The sequence below is a fragment of the Littorina saxatilis genome, linkage group LG11 (genome assembly GCF_037325665.1).
Source record: "Littorina saxatilis isolate snail1 linkage group LG11, US_GU_Lsax_2.0, whole genome shotgun sequence".
NCBI lineage: Eukaryota > Metazoa > Mollusca > Gastropoda > Littorinimorpha > Littorinidae > Littorina > Littorina saxatilis.
In genome coordinates, this window is record NC_090255.1 from 37,146,619 (window position 1) to 37,166,261 (window position 19,643).

Sequence of the window (19,643 nt, forward strand, 5' to 3'; positions counted from 1 at the left end):
AACGAAACAGACAAAACTTGACAAACACTTGTCTTGTCTTTCCATGAATAAGAATTCTCGTCCCGTAATAGTTGAGTTTGCATCTGTTGTAGCCCTACTTGTCATTTTCTCTTTCATAACATTACTCCATAGGCACCAGAGAACAATCTACAATCAAATTCTTTATTGTATGTATATATTTCTGTTTCTGGATGTACTCCTTGACGAAGGGACGCTAGCAAAATGGCGGCCGATGGAATGACAGCGACCTACCGGGCGGCAACACTACGCAAAGTCATGAAGCCTGTAATCAGCTCCGATATTATGGGCAACAGGAACGTTGAAGTTAAACCAGTTGGAGCCTGGGCAGAGCCAGCGCTATGCTATGAAAGCCGGCGAAGAATGCCGGACGCAGTTGTAAGTCTCAAACAAACTTCGCACATTCTTGTCTGATCATGTCCTGTGTGATTGTGTGTTTACTTCCGTCTGTGCATAAAGGGGCACTCGTAGTGCACATTTGACTAACTGACTTCATCATAATCTTCGCCATCATATTCAGATCGTCCTCAACTTCTTCTTCTTCTTCCATTTAACGCCCAGGGTCAACATTCTGACTATTAGTGGCGCATTGAGACTTAATCTAATGCCGTGTGAGATGGAATTTTTTGTTTACTTTATTCCAAGTCCCACGGGTATTTGATGGACATTTTTATCTATGCCTATACAATTTTGCCAGGAAAGACCCTTTTGTCAATCGTGGGATCTTTAACGTGCACACCCCAATGTAGTGTACACGAAGGGACCTCGGTTTTTCGTCTCATCCGAAAGACTAGCACTTGAACCCACCACCTAGGTTAGGAAAGGGGGGAGAAAATTGCGGCCTGACCCAGGCCTGAACACGCAACCTCTCGCTTCCGAGCGCAAGTGCGTTACCACTCGGCCACCCAGTCACTTCATCATGTTTTTAAGCTATACCATGACCTGTTCCTCAGTAAGTTAATGTAGTGTCACCAATACTTGCAGCTACAGGGAGGACGTCAGCCGGCTTTGTTTATCTTACACAAACTTAATACTGACTATTCCCCTCCCCTCCAAAGTGCTGCTGATGGAACTTTGGACCATGTTTTCCTTTCTTGGAGTCTAATTTGTGATGAGAAATGGTATTTTAAAATTAGCTTCCACGCAAAATATTTCTTTTCTTATTCAAGACATAACCGCTCGGTGCGTTTTCGAATAAATGATGCTGCCTGAATGGCGGGGTAAAAACAGTCACGCACGTAAAAACCCACTCTTGCAAAAACATGAGTGAACATGGGAGTTTCAGCCCGTGAAAGAAGAAGAAGAATGTTAACGGTGTGTGTAACAATCCACAGCGAGCGGCCCAGCGGGAGGAGGACAGGATCATGGCGGTGCAGGCGGACAAGGCGGCTAAGCTGCGTCAGTTTCAGGACGACGTCAAGCGAAGGGTCAGACAGGTCAACAAAACCAAGCACAAGCAGCTGCTGCAGAAAGACTGTGAACAGGTATGTGGATGAAGCTTCCCTTCAGAACATCTAGAATTGAGAAGAAGAATATCTATCTATACTTTATTGTCTGTCATTACAAAGCAGAAATTTACCTTCAGGCCTGCCCTAAAGGAAGAGACAGCTCTTGCAAGGCTTAAGGTCATGGCAACAGAGTCGCACCCCCTTGTATGAATTTCTGGCTGGAATACTGATTTTCTGATTAGTTTTCAATTATCATTACCTCCAGGAAAGCGAGACAACAGGAAACATTGATCATATTTTAGACATCTATTATGAGTAAATCCCAAGGCAATTTCTCTGGTTTTAAAGATTCTTATGGTTTATCTGTGTAGTGCTACATGAACATCTACTTGTTAATTTTGCATTTTTATTTTGTTTGTAAATGTGTGTACCTTCTTTCATCTTCACTCTGAGCCAATGAATGGTGATGAAGTGTATTATAGGTTGCCTACCGACTTGACCCTGTCACCCTAAATCAGAGATTAACCACCTAAATTATTGTTTAAAAGATATAATATACTTTAGGGCTTTACATACTTTATGCAAGGGTTTTCTCTCCGTCTCTTGTGATAAATGCTTGCTCGCGTTTCTCTCTGCATTGTATCATTGTGTGCAACGTTGTTTATGCAGATGGAGAAGCAGCATGATCAAGTGAAGTCGAGTCTGCGAGCGTCAGACTATTTGATGGAGCGCAAGGATCGAGTGGTTAGTCATCCCGCCGCTGTCATCCCCCAGCAACCTGTCCACGCCCCGCACTTCTCAACGGACACAGGTATTAGTGGTAAACTGTCCCGGTCTTCTGTCACGCCTAACATGCCTTCCCATTGTGTGTTCCTGTCAGTGTCACCATGTTTTGACTTTGTTACCTTGGCAGGTATCTGTTGGTAGAAATCAAAAGTAATTTGAGGTATGTTGAGGGATGGCCAAATCCCAAAATGTTAACTGGCCAGCCTGCCGAGTTACTGCAAGAAAGTCACTAGCCTGTCAGAAATTCTGCTGGCCCGGTACATACCACACAACAAGTTATGACTGTCAGATTTCTTTACACAATTAAAATAGCGGTGATACGACAGGAGCCTCGTTTTAGTTTCACCAGAACATGGCGGTGGTTTTGCAGAACAGAAGTTCCTGCATTTGCAGTGTTTATATGGCTTTTGATACTCGGTAGTACAACCAACAGTTCTGCATTTTGCCAGAATGTTAACTGGCCAGCCAGGCGAGTTGCCAGGCGGTTTCTTAACTAGCCCGGCGGATTTCTAACTGACCCCTGGCGATCTGATTTCTAACTGACCCCTGGCGATTGGGCGGAAGATGTGTCAATCCCTGTATGTTTTTGTTTTTAAGAGTTGCCTGTTGGTATGAACTAATGAAGGGAAAGTAATATGAGGTATGTTGGTATGAACTAATGAAGGGAAAGTAATATGAGGTATGTTGGTATGAACTAATGAAGGGAAAGTAATATGAGGTATGTTGGTATGAACTAATGAAGGGAAAGTAATATGAGGTATGTTGGTATGAACTAATGAAGGGAAAGTAATATGAGGTATGTTGGTATGAACTAATGAAGGGAAAGTAATATGAGGTATGTTGGTATGAACTAATGAAGGGAAAGTAATTTGAGGTATGTTGTGTTTCTTGTGTCAGGAGGTGAACCATCCAAGCCAGGCAGAAAGAAAGTGTTTGAAAAACACAACCGTCAGGTACGTGTGTCATTGTTTACTCTTCTTCATGCACACGGTTTGGTTTATTGTAACAGATGATTCATGGAAATAAGTCTGTCATGTTTGTATGGGTTGTGAAAGAGTGAGTACTCCTACTTTTATTGAGGCAAGCTTTCCCGTGTGACATTATGGGCCAGTCAGTAGCGAGGGGTGAGTCTGAAACATGTGGACAAGGAGCACTGGTAGAAAGCTTGCCTCACTAAACGCAAGAGTACAGTGGAACCCCTCCCTTTTCAGACCTTGGTTTTTTCACATTTTCTTTTCATAACCCCTTTAAATCAGCCCTGAAAGTCCAAAGAATGGTCCACTAGCCCTGAAAGTCCAAAGAATGGTCCACTAGCCCTGAAAGTCCAAAGAATGGTCCACTAGCCCTGAAAGTCCAAAGAATGATCCACTAGCCCTGAAAGTCCAAAGAATGGTCCACTAGCCCTGAAAGTCCAAAGAATGGTCCACTAGCCCTGAAAGTCCAAAGAATGGTCCACTAGCCCTGAAAGTCCAAAGAATGGTCCACTAGCCCTGAAAGTCCAAAGAATGGTCCACTAGCCCTGAAAGTCCAAAGAATGGTCAACTAGCCCTGAAAATCCAAAGAATGGTCAACTAGCCCTGAAAGTCCAAAGAATGGTCAACTAGCCCTGAAAGTCCAAAGAATGGTCAACTAGCCCTGAAAGTCCAAAGAATGGTCAACTAGCCTTTGTCTAATGCTTCTGAAAAATGTACTAGCCAGAGAGCAAATTTTACTAGCCAAACCAAAACGATTGTTTCAGCAACTTTGCTCCCATTTGGCGAGTAGATGAACATTTCTACTCGCCAGCTACACGTTTCTACTCGCCATGGCGAGTAAAATACCCGCCACTTTCATGCCTGTAAAATGTGCCTCTGTTGTAAGACTCCCTCCTTGTGAAGACCTACTTGTCTCCCTTGGTTGGTGGTCTTTACAGAGGGGTTCCAATGCACACGGTGACACAGTTATTCCCCAAGGTCATCTATCGATATAAGGTTCACTTTGTCACCTGCTGTGTTTGAATTGTTAGAAGGTCGAGCATCTTGTGTTGTGATTGGTTAAAGCTCTTCACCATCTGTGTTGTGATTGGTTAAAGCTCTTCACCAGCTGTGTTGTGATTGGTTACAGGTGCACGGGTTCACGAGTGCTGCACGTCAGAAGCTGAGCGGGAGACAGGTTGACAACAGGGACAGAGAGGAGACACTGCCGGGGGGACACTGGGCTTCTGGGGTATGTTTGTCACTGTGTGTGTGTGTGTGTGTGTACAACAGAGACAGGGAGGAGACACTGCCAGGGGGACACTGGGCTTCTGGGGTATGTTTGTCACTGTGTGTGTGTGTACAACAGGGACAGAGAGGAGACACTGCCAGGGGGTCACTGGGCTTCTGGGGTATGTTTGTCACTGTGTGTGTGTGTGTACAACAGAGACAGGGAAGAGACACTGCCGGGGGGACACTGGGCTTCTGGGGTATGTTTGTCACTGTGTGTGTGTGTGTACAACAGGGACAGAGAGGAGACACTGCCGGGGGGACACTGGGCTTCTGGGGTATGTTTGTCACTGTGTGTGTGTGTACAACAGGGACAGAGAGGAGACACTGCCGGGGGGACACTGGGCTTCTGGGGTATGTTTGTCACTGTGTGTGTGTGTGCAACAGAGACAGGGAAGAGACACTGCCGGGGGGACACTGGGCTTCTGGGGTATGTTTGTCACTGTGTGTGTGTGTGTGTGTGTGTACAACAGGGACAGAGAGGAGAATCTGCCAGGGGGACACTGGGCTTTTGGGGTATGTTTGTCACTGTGTGTGTGTGTGTGTGTGTGTACAACAGAGACAGGGAGGAGACACTGCCAGGGGGTCACTGGGCTGCGGGGGATGTCTGTGTGTGTGTGTTTGTGAGTGTGTGTATGTGTGTGTGTGTTACGGTGTGTGTTACGGTGTGTGTTACGGTGTGTGTTACGGTGTGTGTTACGGTGTGTGTTACGGTGTGTGTTACGGTGTGTGTTACGGTGTGTGTTACGGTGTGTGTTACGGTGTGTGTTGCGGTGTGTGTTATGGTGTGTGTTACGGTGTGTGTTACGGTGTGTGTTACGGTGTGTGTTACGGTGTGTCTTTTTGTTGTGCGTGTCCATTGACAGCTCTGAGTAAGGAAGGGTGTTGGAAGCCTTTGCATCATGACTCGAAAACATATCGGACAGCGTCATACTTCAACTTTTAATCTTGATTCAATACTTTTCAGTCCAGCTCAGATGCTAAACAAATATTTAGGTGCGAACAAGAATAAATAAACGTGTGCCTGCCAGAAAACTTTCACTAGGAAGATAAGACAAAGGATATTTGGCATCGGTAACTGCAATGCCAGACAATGCCAGACAATGCCAGACAATGCCAGACAATGCCAGACAATGCCAGACAATGCCAGACAATGCCAGACCTTTGAGTTTGACAGAGCTTTTTTGATGCAGCAGATAGGTTCCTGCTCACACACATTGAATTTGATCTGACACTGCAACTGCAGGTGCTGCTAACAATGATTTGATCTGACACTGCAACTGCAGGTGCTGCTAACAATGATTTGATCTGACACTGCAACTGCAGGTGCTGCTAACAATGATTTGATCTGACACTGCAACTGCAGGTGCTGCTAACAATGATTTGTTGGGCGCCTTGCATGCAACAGATAATTCCACTGTATGGCTAGGTCTGACCATACTCTGATGAAGAATGTTGTGTATTTCAGGATTGGGGGTCGGAGGAGAGAAGGAGGGAGGGGGCGGCAGAGAACCACAGTAGTCAACGTGTGGATCACCTTCACTCTGATAGTGACTCCGATGACACTGACAGCACAGAAGGTAAGTATTTAATTGCTCTTTTCCGGTTTTTTAATTTTTTTAAAATTTTTTTATAACTCAGTTGCATGCAGGCTGCATCAAACCTAATTGTTTGACCTTTCCTGTTTTGTGTTTTTTTGGCATGTGTGTAGAGATTGCACTGAAGTACTGTGATTTCTTGTGAAAGTTTGTATTTTGTAAAATGCTAATGATCCTGACATTGATGAATAATTGTTTGTGTTGCATTTTGAGGTAGATCTTAAATTGGCTCTGTTTGACTGTGTAAAGCAATATAAAACTGCCCATAAATAAAACAATGCTGTTTGACTGTGAAGAATTGTGTCTGACTTTCAGAGTGCGAGGCGGAGGAAAGGGCAAAATACTTCACGCTCCCCCCTCAATCCGCCGGCCGCCCTGGTCTCGCAAGGCACACGCAAGGTTACACGCTCCCCCCCCAATCCTCCGGCCGCCCTGGTCACACAAGGCACACGCAAGGTTACAGAAGCCACTCTGATAACAACACAAATTACACCGATAATAACAAAAGGCACACAAATAATAACACAAATCACACAGAGAATGACGCAAGGCACACAGAGGATGAACAGGACGAGGAGGACTGCGATGAAGAAAAGGACGACGATGCAGAGTACGAAGCTCGACTGCAGAGAGTGCGGTCAGGTCTGCGCAGTGTGTTGAGCACGACTCAATGTGGCAACAGGAAATCCCATGGGAAAAAAGGTGAGCGGGAAAGGTCACGAGGAAAAGGTGTGGGGTAATAACAATAACAATAACGACACCTTATTGTCCATTAAGATGATACATTAAAATGCAAACATTGTGGGGTTGCTTTGTGTTTGTAGCTTTGAGATTTTGGAGTATTCCAAACCTTCAAGGTGTTCTAGGCGCATTGTGTTTGCTTCAATCTGTGAATCCAACGATGCACTCGCGTATGCTTGCTTTTGCTTTTAGCACTTGCCTTCTTTGACTGATTGACTTCCAGCTCAGCAAGAAGTGGGATGTGTGTGTAGCAAATAAATGTTTATATAATCATTTCTGGAGCTATGAAGGAAATTAATTGTGAGAGTGCTACATCACCAAGCCCAGACAGCATGTTTTTTTGTTTTTATTATCTGAGCACAGCAGTTTAGATGGCCTTCGTGGTTAGAGCCCTTGCCTTTCACACTGGCTTAGAATGATCCACTCCCATTCGGGGCAAATATTTTTCTGAGCGCTTTACGGTCCACACATATGGAAATGGGTACCTGACGTTATTCAGGCCGGGGGAACAAAGAGGCAGTGAGGGACCACAGCTAGTTGTGTTGGTAGTATCACGAGTCTGTCAAGTGCTACTCGGATCACAGGGATGGCCAAATTGTCCGCCCGGTTGCCAGGGGCGAGTAAAAACGGCTGGCCAATAAAAATTCTGGTCAAATGCGATCCTTTTGGTTGTAGTATCGGGTTTTAAAGCCATATAAACACTGCAGATCAACTGTGGTTTCTACCGGGCCAGCAACATTTCTGCCGGTCTAGTGACTTTCTTGAAGTTACTCGCCTGGCTGGCTGGCTGGCTGGCTGGCTGGCTGGCTGGCTGGCCAGTTCTTTCTTTCTTTATTTGGTGTTTAACGTCGTTTTCAACCACGAAGGTTATATCGCGACGAGAGCTGGCGAGTTAACATTTTGAGATTTGGCCATCCCTGGATCATGTTTTGACGAAATGAAATTGTAAGAAAAAATGAAATACGACTGCAGTACTTATTTACTTTTAGTGTGCATATCACATGATCAGCCCACCAGATATTTGTCATTATAAATGTTCACTTGTGAAAGAAGTGTTCTCACGATAATCCAGAAATTGGGTAAAACAGTATAAAGATGGACATCATTTTTATTGTCTGACTTTGTGTGGAACAACAGGCTCACGCTCCATCCAGCAGGCATCCTCTGCGCCCGACCTGCGTTCGGGAGCCAATGAAATCAAAGAGAAGCGTCGCCAGGGGCAACAGAAGCTCAACTACCTACGTCTGTACAGCGACCTTGAGAGACAGGCGGTCAGGGACACACAGAGACGCAAACAGCAACGCGCACAGATACGGAAGTGAGTTGGGTTGTCTTTCTTGTCCTGAGAATGAGACAGAATCACTGCAGACCATCCCTGGGTGTCACACAGTGGAGCCCCTCTTTTGAGACAGCCTGTGGGGTGGATAGGGTGTACGGGGGGTACGGGATGTATGGAGTTTATCGGGGTGAATCGGGGTGCTGGTAAAACAACAAAAGCAGTACTCTGAGTTGGACTCTTACTGGTTCCAATGACCAGCCTACCGTTTTTTTCTGGACTGTTTGCTTCATAAAATTTGGGTACCGCTTTGAACAAATACTAGCGCCATCACTGCTGTATCACCATGACCTGACTGCTGTATCACCATGACCTGACTGCTGTATCACCATGACCTGACTGCTGTATCACCATGACCTGACTGCTGTATCACCATGACCTGACTGCTGTGTCACCATGACCTGACTGCTGTATCACCATGACCTGACTGCTGTATCACCATGACCTGACTGCTGTATCACCATGACCTGACTGCTGTATCACCATGACCTGACTGCTGTATCACCATGACCTCACTGCTGTATCACCATGACCTCACTGCTGTATCACCATGACCTGACTGCTGTGTCACCATGACCTGACTGCTGTGTCACCATGACCTGACTGCTGTGTCACCATGACCTGACTGCTGTGTCACCATGACCTGACTGCTGTATCACCATGACCTCACTGCTGTATCACCATGACCTGACTGCTGTATCACCATGACCTCACTGCTGTATCACCATGACCTCACTGCTGTATCACCATGACCTCACTGCTGTATCACCATGACCTCACTGCTGTATCACCATGACCTCACTGCTGTATCACCATGACCTCACTGCTGTATCACCATGACCTCACTGCTGTGTCACCATGACCTCACCGGGTTACTGGCTGTGTGCAGATTAAAAGAGGAGAAGGAGGTGCGACGAAAGCAGGAAGAGGACAATGCACGCCGCCTGGTGGAGCCACGTGACCCCGTGACAGGGGAGACAAGTGTGGAGGCAGACCTGCTGCAACAGCTGGAGCGATCACACCTACAGGAGGTGCAGCACGAACACAACGAACAGCGTCAGAGACAGCTCGACACGACCAGGTGACAAGTCTCTCTGTCTTCATGTCTCTCTTGATATTTGTCTGTCTGTCTGTTGGAGTGTTTTTATATGTCTTTCTGTCTGTCTGTCTGGAAGTAAGATGGCTATATCTGCACATCGAATGAAGTCCGTTTGTATGGCCATGTTGGGTTTGATGCGTGCATGCCTGGTTTTCTCCTGTAGATGGGTGTCGGCACAGAAGGTCTGCCCGCTGTCCTCAGCCAACATGCTCCGTCTTCATGGCAGCTCAAATTTTTTATCGAGGTTCTCTCCTCTAGATCCGCCGTGTTTCGCCTAGGGGCTTGCGCTGCCTAGTTGATAGGGTCACCTCGTAGAGGATGTGGTCATAGACCACGCACGGTCGGTCTTGGGATAGGGAAACGTTATGCTAGTCCGGAGGGATTACGCCACAATGGCCACCTCGCGAAGACCCAGGGTCCTAGACTAGGGAGGTCCAAGGGGGAGCACCGGAAGGGCTACCCCTCTACCCGCACCTCCAACACAATCCCTTCCCCTGGTAGCTTCATCCCCAAGGAGGAAACAAAGCTACCTGCAACACCCCATCGAATGAAGTAAAATGTGTGTTTGAGCTCAGCCTGTGATTAGGGTTAGGGTTAGGAACCCCCTTTTTAAGACGTTGTTAACCAGACTTTCTTCTTCATAACCTCTGTAAATTTACCAATATTTTAAGACTCCCTCCTTTTTAGGAGCTAATTTGATAAGATGTTGGGGGGTTCCAATTGTTGTTGCTGCTCAGAGTGTGAACACCAATTGTTGTTGCTGCTCAGAGTGTGAACACCAATTGTTGTTGCTGCTCAGAGTGTGAACACCAATTGTTGTTGCTGCTCAGAGTGTGAACGCCAATTGTTGTTGCTGCTCAGAGTGTGAACACCAATTGTTGTTGCTGCTCAGAGTGTGAACGCCAATTGTTGTTGCTGCTCAGAGTGTGAACACCAATTGTTGTTGCTGCTCAGAGTGTGAACGCCAATTGTTGTTGCTGCTCAGAGTGTGAACACCAATTGTTGTTGCTGCTCAGAGTGTGAACGCCAATTGTTGTTGCTGCTCAGAGTGTGAACACCAATTGTTGTTGCTGCTCAGAGTGTGAACGCCAATTGTTGTTGCTGCTCAGAGTGTGAACGCCAATTGTTGTTGCTGCTCAGAGTGTGAACACCAATTGTTGTTGCTGCTCAGAGTGTGAACGCCAATTGTTGTTGCTGCTCAGAGTGTGAACGCCAATTGTTGTTGCTGCTCAGAGTGTGAACGCCAATTGTTGTTGCTGCTCAGAGTGTGAACACCAATTGTTGTTGCTGCTCAGAGTGTGAACGCCAATTGTTGTTGCTGCTCAGAGTGTGAACACCAATTGTTGTTGCTGCTCAGAGTGTGAACACCAATTGTTGTTGCTGCTCAGAGTGTGAACACCAATTGTTGTTGCTGCTCAGAGTGTGAACGCCAATTGTTGTTGCTGCTCAGAGTGTGAACGCCAATTGTTGTTGCTGCTCAGAGTGTGAACGCCAATTGTTGTTGCTGCTCAGAGTGTGGACACCAATTGTTGTTGCTGCTCAGAGTGTGGACACCAATTGTTGTTGCTGCTCAGAGTGTGAACACCAATTAATGTTGTGTTGCAGGTACCTTGAGGCCCTGAGGACCAACCTGCGGGAGAAGATGAGAAAGCAGGGAGTGGAGTTACCCGCCCTGTGTTGCTGCGGAGAGACGCTGTGGGACACACACCCCGACACTTGCGCCAACAACTGCTTCTACTACCGCAACCACCGAGGTGGGTGTGCTTACTGAAAGTGCCTTTGTTTCTGATTCCCCGACCAATCTCATTTTTCCCTCCTGACTGTAGAACATCTTTTTGACACTTCAGAAATTGTTTTTATTGGAGAGGAGAAAAAATCGATTTTGCAGACTTTGCAAGGAAAGTCACTCTTCTCCGAAATCCAGGGGACACACTTAGCGCCAATTCCCGCCAGTTTATTTAAAGCAACATACACCTGTGTAAATGAAAAGCAAATTTTAATCAAGGGAAAAAAAAAGGAACAGGCCTAACGACCCTATTTTGGGGGGCCTTGCCATCGGAAACAAACTTTTGTGTGTGTGTGTATGTGTGTGTGTGTGTGTGTGTGTGTGTGGTGTGTGTGTGTGTGTGTGTGGTGTGTGTGTGTGTGGGTGTGTGTGTGTATGTGTGTGTGTGTGTGTGTGTGTGTGTGTGTGTGTATGTGTATGTGTGTGTGTGTGTGTGTGTGTGTGTCTGTGCCCAACTGATGTTAAAGACACACTGCTGCCAGTGGAAAGAGTTCTGCACACTATCTCACATTTCCACAGGCTTCTACACATGTGCAGATTTTTTTTGTCAAGAAATTAATTCATCAAAAACATGTCAACTGTGCTGGGAAAGCAGGCAGGCAGGTGATGTTTGGTATGTGTCTAAGTGGAGGGATTGTCTTGTTCCATGTACATTCCTTGCCGGATATGCGATGGTGAGCAGAATCACTAGCAGAAAGACTTTACCTTCAACTGGTAGTGGTGTGGGATGTTCATGGGGCAATGCACCAGTAGCTGGTTCTACTCTGGAACATTTCATCTCTGTACTTGCTCAAGGGATATACCTCGACAAGATGTAGATCACACGTGATGTTAATCTGTTGGTCATGCAGAGCTTATCCTGCAACGTACTGCTGAAAATCACTATTCATTTTCAAACCAGACATGGCCACTTGTGTGTACGTGTTTGTTTTGTTTTGTTTTTTGTTGAGTGTTTTATTGAAATGAACAATTGTTTTTGAACCCCACGTTGCCCCTCTTGTGCTGCAGCCTACGCCAGAGCCCTGCAGTCGCTCCTCACGTCCTCCCTGCTGATCTGACGTCATTCAATGTCAAGTCAGCTGATGTCACGTAATGTGCTCATCTGATGTCCCCAGTGTCACATCATCTGCTGGACACTGCCGGCTGACGTCCAATGACTTAGAGGATCTATACAAGCCACCTGTGATAAGACGTAAAGGAAGAAAGTGTTGGCTGTTTTGTCATGCTAGTAGTGCATGACGGGGACGCTATCTACTGTTAATACCGTACTTTTCGGACTACAAGGCGCAACTTATTTCCTCATCTTGAACCCCTGCGCCCCAGTATCTTGCAGAATCTTCATCTCTTCTTGGGATACCATTTTGGCATGGAGAAATGTGTGACTTGTTTTTCGTTGTGTCACATGGGTAGCTGCCTGAAGTCTTCGGGGGATTACACCTGTGTTGTTTCGGTGTGTATCAGATTTGCAGAAGCGCGTTTGAATCATGGATGTTCAAATGCTGTGTGGAGTACGCTTATTTTTGTGAAAATACACCAAGTTTGTTTGAGAATATTCCAAATGTAAAACAGGGATTCCCGGGTCTGTTGGAACCATAGAGAATAGATACACTGGATCCTCCCAGGTCTGTTGGAACCATAGAGAATAGATACACTGGAACCTTCCAGGTCTGTTGGAACCGTAGAAAATAGATACACTGGAACCTCCCAGGTCTGTTGGAACCGTAGAGAATAGATACACTGGAACCTCCCAGGTCTGTTGGAACCGTAGAGAATAGATACACTGGAACCTCCCAGGTCTGTTGGAACCTCAGAGAATAGATACACTGGAACCTCCCAGGTCTGTTGGAACCTCAGAGAATAGATACACTGGAACCTCCCAGGTCTGTTGGAACCTCAGAGAATAGATACACTGGAACCTCCCAGGTCTGTTGGAACCTCAGAGAATAGATACACTGGAACCTCCCAGGTCTGTTGGAACCATAGAGAATAGATACACTGGAACCTCCCAGGTCTGTTGGAACCATAGAGAATAGATACACTGGAACCTCCCAGGTCTGTTGGAACCATAGAGAATAGATACACTGGAACCTTCCAGGTCTGTTGGAACCGTAGAAAATAGATACACTGGAACCTCCCAGGTCTGTTGGAACCGTAGAGAATAGATACACTGGAACCTCCCGGGTCTGTTGGAACCATAGAGAATAGATACACTGGAACCTCCCGGGTCTGTTGGAACCATAGAGAATAGATACACTGGAACCTCCCATTTAAAGACCTGAGAAAATGAGGTCTTGAAACGGAGGGAGTCTTTAAATAGGGGTCAATGTACACAGGGGTCAATGTACACAGGGGTCAATGTACACAGGGGTCAATGTACACAGGGGTCAATGTACACAGGGGTCAATGTACACAGGGGTCAATGTACACAGGTTTCCAACAGACAATCTTAGAAGACAGGGAATCTTCAATCGGGCAGTCTTAAACGCAGGGTTCCACTTTATCATAATCTATTTATTATTATATTCTGTGGTGTTGGGTCAGTTGGACATGTATTGTCTATGTGTGCTATGTATGTGTATTACAAGTTTGCTAATTCCGTCCAAAAGTCCAGGGTGGATGCCTTTTTTAAGTATTTGCAACGTAACCAAACAGTGAACACTATAGCTACAGTATAACCTCAACTTTTTTTTATACACATACTATTTGTGTTGCATACTGTTGTGCATTATGTAATTGGCGATGATTTAAATAAAAATAAACACAGTTATGTCTGCATTTCTCTGACTCAAATGTTGGTCAAGGGGAACAATCAACTGAGACTGTGGAGAAAAAGGTAATTATCTCCCTGCTTTCTGCTGATTTTGCAAAGGTCTATGGTTGGAATAATATGTAAGTATTTCCAAAGCCTGTTGAATGCAAGTAAGAACGTGTGAGTGACTGTGAGAGAGACCAAGAGGTGGAATGGTTATGCTGATCTGACTGTGAGAGAGACCAAGAGGTGGAATGGTTATGTTGATCTGACTGTGAGAGAGACCAAGAGGTGGAATGGTTATGTTGATCTGACTGTGAGAGAGACCAAGAGGTGGAATGGTTATGTTGATCTGACTGTGAGAGAGACCAAGAGGTGGAATGGTTATGTTGATCTGACTGTGAGAGAGACCAAGAGGTGGAATGGTTATGCTGATCTGACTGTGAGAGAGACCAAGAGGTGGAATGGTTATGTTGATCTGACTGTGAGAGAGACCAAGAGGTGGAATGGTTATGTTGATCTGACTGTGAGAGAGACCAAGAGGTGGAATGGTTATGTTGATCTGACTGTGAGAGAGACCAAGAGGTGGAATGGTTATGTTGATCTGACTGTGAGAGAGACCAAGAGGTGGAATGGTTGTGTTGATCTGACTGTGAGAGAGACCAAGAGGTGGAATGGTTATGCTGATCTGACTGTGAGAGACCAAGAGGTGGAATGGTTATGTTGATCTGACTGTGAGAGAGACCAAGAGGTGGAATGGTTATGTTGATCTGACTGTGAGAGAGACCAAGAGGTGGAATGGTTATGTTGATCTGACTGTGAGAGAGACCAAGAGGTGGAATGGTTATGTTGATCTGACTGTGAGAGAGACCAAGAGGTGGAATGGTTATGTTGATCTGACTGTGAGAGAGACCAAGAGGTGGAATGGTTATGCTGATCGTTTGCAGTTTGTATTTACTTTATGAACTTTATACACCAGTATATATATGGGTGTGTATGATTTGAGTATGCCTTCTTTAAATTGAATATTCCCAACCTTAGGTAATAAAATATTTTGTATTGTGAAGTTTGTGTTGCTAGTTCTAGGTGTGAGCGAAGTTTCAGGGCAGGTTGGAATGACATCCTGTCGTGGATGATTGTTGGTATGAGTGATACTCTGAACGCATTCTGTGTGTGTTGTGTGTGAGTGTGTTTATGTGTGTGTGTGTGTGTGTGTGTGTGTGTGTGTGTGTGTTGTGTGTGTGTGTGTGTGTGTTTAGTTTACTAATGCGTCATGCACCATATGCACACACAACCTGAAAATGACCCACAAGCTTTCCCTTTCCAAGGGGGCATTACGATTCCATAACACAGCGTCATCCTTGCTGTCTGCGCACACACAAAGACACACACACGCACGTACACACACACACACAGACACACACACACACACAGACACACACATATATAAATCACACACAGACACAAGCACACACATACGTACACACACACACACACACAAAGTACAATGTGTGTGTGTGTACTGTGAATGTGTGTGTGTGTATGTAGTACATACACACACACATTCACAGTACACACACACACGCACTCAATTTGGTAACATGATGCATGGGCAATTATAAGCTCAGATGGCACAAGACTGATTGCATCAGTTAGATACAGAAAGCAAACAATAACAACAAATATACTATGATATAGTTGCTTTCTTTAACCCCTTGAACGACAAAAGTATTCAATCTAAAAATAAAATAAAAAATCAGAATATGCAAGGTATAACAAAGAGATTAAATTTGAGAAATTGCTCTCTGAGGAAGGCAATCATTTGGCTGTTCTCCAAAGTGCAATTTACAGAGGTTGTTGCCCTTGTTAAACTGTTGATTTGTTATCATTGCAAAGACAAAATCTCATAATGTCAGTGTGGACAAAAACACTTCTTCGGATTTTTATTTTCATCAGGGATCTTGGGGAAAAAAAATTAAAAACCATGCTGAAGAAACAAATATTTATTATGCCTTGACTAGAAAATTGTATGTTCGATGCAGGCAAAATGAGTAGCATAACGATAAATCATTTAATATGAAATAGAATTAGTTGAAATATACAACCCCTTAGCCAAGTAATTGTTTTGCCTCGTGACTGAGCAAGCCGTGACCTTTTTAACTTTTTGTGTGTCATAGAATGCCCGATGACGAGGCAAAACGAAATCTTTAATTACAACATATGACAGCAAAATAACTGATAAATGGGGGGGGGGGGGGGTCAGAAAAAGGTCAAAAACGACGTCACAACGATGTGGCTTATGACCCACGAATCGACGGCCCGAACGTCTGACTCACTGAGAATGAAAAATAAACATGGATCTCTCGATGTCTCATCCCAGTAATACATTAATTTTCAACGTGCAATGGATACAGCTTCGTCGTCATACTACACAGGATAAGAAGAGCTATGATCCAGGTAAGTCAGTGAATTGCTGGCTGAGGTTAAAGCAGTCGTTTGTGCTCCTTCTGCCTGACCGGCTTTTTTTTTTAACTCGAGCCTTCTGTGCCAGTTTGTCTCGGCCATCATTGCCATTGCATGTAACTGACGCAGCACTGACAGACAGCGAAGCCACACCGGCAAACATTATAATGCAGCATTCTTTTCTAACAGCTCATCGGAGCTGAAAAAAAGAGGAATATTTGGTCAATATGGCCAGAACGCTCAGGCGCGAACTTATGTGTCTGTCTTTCTGTCTTTCTGTCTGTCTGTCTGTCTGTGTCTGTCCGTCTGTCAGTGTCTGTCTGTCTGTTTGTCTGTCTGTCACTGTCTGTCTTTCTGTCTGTCTGTCCGTCTGTCAGTGTCTGTCTGTCTGTTTGTCTGTCTGTCCGTCTGTCTGTCTGTCTGTCTGTCTGTCTGTCTGTCTGTCACTGTCTGTCTTTCTGCCTGTCTGTGTGTCTGTCCCGTCTGTCAGTGTCTGTCTGTCTGTTTGTCTGTCCGTCTGTCTGTCTGTCCGTCTGTCACTGTCTGTCTGTCTGTCAGTGTCTATCCGTCTGTGTGTAGCGATAATGATGTGTGTTGAATTGTGTGAATTCTTTCACTGAGATGACATCCCGACTGAGGCGGTTCAGTGTTGTTGCTTGGGTTGTTGTGTTATTGATTTTTTGGCCCGGGTACACCAGTTGTGGATACAACATTCGATGACGTCATATCAGATTTAAGAAGATGAGGCGGAACGATTGAAACCAAATTTTTAATCAAATTCACTGAAATTATGGTCAAACAGCGCTATTCTGACTAGTCAATTTCACCGCATTTGCCACGAGCGGTGGACTGACGATGCTACTATTCATCTGTATCTTTACTCTATTCATCTTTATCTTCACTCTATTCATCTTTATCTTCACTCTATTCATCTGTATCTTTACTCTATTCATCTGTATCTTCACTCTATTCATCTGTATCTTTACTCTATTCATCTTTATCTTTACTCTATTCATCTTTATCTTTACTCTATTCATCTTTATCTTCACTCTATTCATCTTTATCTTCACTCTATTCATCTGTATCTTTACTCTATTCATCTTTATCTTCACTCTATTCATCTGTATCTTTACTCTATTCATCTTTATCTTCACTCTATTCATCTGTATCTTTACTCTATTCATCTTCTTCACTCTATTCATCTGTATCTTTACTCTATTCATCTGTATCTTTACTCTATTCATCTTTATCTTCACTCTATTCATCTGTATCTTTACTCTATTCATCTTTATCTTCACTCTATTCATCTTTATCTTTACTCTATTCATCTTTATCTTTACTCTATTCATCTTTATCTTTACTCTATTCATCTTTATCTGTACTCTATTCATCTTTATCTTTACTCTATTCATCTTTATCTTTACTCTATTCATCTTTATCTTTACTCTATTCATCTTTATCTTCACTCTATTCATCTGTATCTTTACTCTATTCATCTTTATCTTCACTCTATTCATCTTTTTCTTTACTCTATTCATCTTTATCTGTACTCTATTCATCTTTATCTTTACTCTATTCATCTTTATCTTTACTCTATTCATCTTTATCTTTACTCTATTCATCTTTATCTTCACTCTATTCATCTTTATCTTTACTCTATTCATCTTTATCTTTACTCTATTAATCTTTATCTTCACTCTATTCATCTGTATCTTTACTCTATTCATCTGTATCTTTACTCTATTCATCTTTATCTTCACTCTATTCATCTTTATCTTCACTCTATTCATCTGTATCTTTACTCTATTCATCTGTATCTTCACTCTATTCATCTTTATCTTTACTCTATTCATCTGTATCTTTACTCTATTCATCTGTATCTTTACTCTATTCATCTTTATCTTCACTCTATTCATCTGTATCTTTACTCTATTCATCTTTATCTTTACTTTATACATCTTTATCTTCACTCTATTCATCTTTATCTTCACTCTATTCATCTTTATCTTTACTCTATTCATCTTTATCTTTACTCTATTAATCTTTATCTTCACTCTATTCATCTGTATCTTTACTCTATTCATCTTTATCTTCACTCTATTCATCTTTATCTTTACTCTATTCATCTTTATCTGTACTCTATTCATCTTTATCTTTACTCTATTCATCTTTATCTTTACTCTATTCATCTTTATCTTTACTCTATTCATCTTTATCTTCACTCTATTCATCTGTATCTTTACTCTATTCATCTTTATCTTTACTCTATTCATCTTTATCTTTACTCTATTCATCTTTATCTTCACTCTATTCATCTTTATCTTTACTCTATTCATCTTTATTCCAAAACATTTTCGGTGATCAATTGCAATACTGAACAAAGCTCACAAGGCACTGAATTGGCATATTGGTCACGGAGGAATTCGTTCGCCAACCACTGAAGCAACACGAATCACCGGACCCGAGGCCAGAAGCAACACGAATCACTAGACCCGAGGCCAGAAGCAACACGAATCACTAGACCCGAGGCCAGAAGCAACACGAATCACTAGACCCGAGGCCAGAAGCAACACGAATCACCGGACCCGAGGCCAGAAGCAACACGAATCACCGGACCCGAGGCCAGAAGCAACACGAATCACTAGACCCGAGGCCAGAAGCAACACGAATCACTAGACCCGAGGCCAGAAGCAACACGAATCACTAGACCCGAGGCCAGAAGCAACACGAATCACCAGACCCGAGGCCAGAAGCAACACGAATCACCGGACCCGAGGCCAGAAGCAACACGAATCACTAGACCCGAGGCCAGAAGCAACACGAATCACTAGACCCGAGGCCAGAAGCAACACGAATCACTAGACCCGAGGCCAGAAGCAACATTAGTGAACAAAATGCAGAACATTGAAACCCCTTTTAAGACCTCCAAAAGTTGAGGTCTTAAAAAGGAGGGAGTCTTAAAATGGAGTTATGTTTGCAGAGGTTATGAACAGAAAGTCTACAAAAATAAGCCTTAAAGGGGAGAGGCCTTACATTGGGGGTGGGGGGGGGGGGGTCTTAAAAGGGGGGTTTAATTTCACATAACACATCAACATGGAAACAAACAGCTAACAACAAAAATTAATGTGTTTTAAAAAAGCATATGTCTGCAGGGTTAGCATCGAATTACTTCCACAGAATCTCGTTACACCTACAAACCGCATCTCTCGCTACGTCAGTCACCCAATAAACATGCCAGAACTGGGCCATTGCTGGCGTTTTGATGGCAATGCCAGTTGCCAGAACTACTGCCATCAAAGGCCCACTTATGGCCCAATGCTGGCATATTACCCGTATGCACATTGGCAAATTGATGGGCCATCACTGGCAAGCCAGC

General features: G+C 44.1%; 2 protein-coding genes and 1 long non-coding RNA gene across 3 annotated transcripts in view; 2 read left to right on the top strand and 1 right to left on the bottom strand.

Moving 5' to 3' along the window:
* LOC138980413 (uncharacterized) overlaps window positions 1–19,643 on the bottom strand; it is a 399,865-nt gene that overhangs the window by 43,971 nt on the left and 336,251 nt on the right. The window lies entirely within an intron of this gene.
* LOC138980721 (uncharacterized) lies at window positions 69–14,870 on the top strand. Its single transcript, XM_070353627.1, has 12 exons — window positions 69–396; window positions 1,353–1,502; window positions 2,136–2,277; window positions 3,150–3,205; window positions 4,356–4,457; window positions 4,807–4,849; window positions 5,947–6,075; window positions 6,409–6,795; window positions 7,972–8,152; window positions 9,060–9,251; window positions 10,875–11,023; window positions 12,064–14,870. Exons 1-12 carry the CDS (start codon window positions 223–225, stop codon window positions 12,111–12,113), a joined length of 1,755 nt encoding a protein of 584 aa, XP_070209728.1. The 5' UTR covers window positions 69–222; the 3' UTR covers window positions 12,114–14,870.
* On the top strand, window positions 17,181–18,644 carry LOC138980723 (uncharacterized; the record flags this gene model as incomplete). The annotated part of the gene is made up of 2 exons (XM_070353628.1): window positions 17,181–17,243; window positions 18,522–18,644. Coding segments are annotated over 2 exons (186 nt in total), but the record flags the coding sequence as incomplete, so codon positions are not given.

What these genes read in the sequence shown, in the direction of transcription:
- LOC138980721 (XM_070353627.1), top strand. Translation starts at nt 223, where the DNA reads ATGGCGGCCGATGGAATGACAGCGACCTACCGGGCGGCAACACTACGC. An exon ending in GCACTTCTCAACGGACACAG is followed by an intron (nt 2,278 to 3,149) that starts GTATTAGTGGTA and finishes TTCTTGTGTCAG; the next exon opens with GAGGTGAACCATCCAAGCCA. An exon ending in CAACGCGCACAGATACGGAA is followed by an intron (nt 8,153 to 9,059) that starts GTGAGTTGGGTT and finishes GGCTGTGTGCAG; the next exon opens with ATTAAAAGAGGAGAAGGAGG.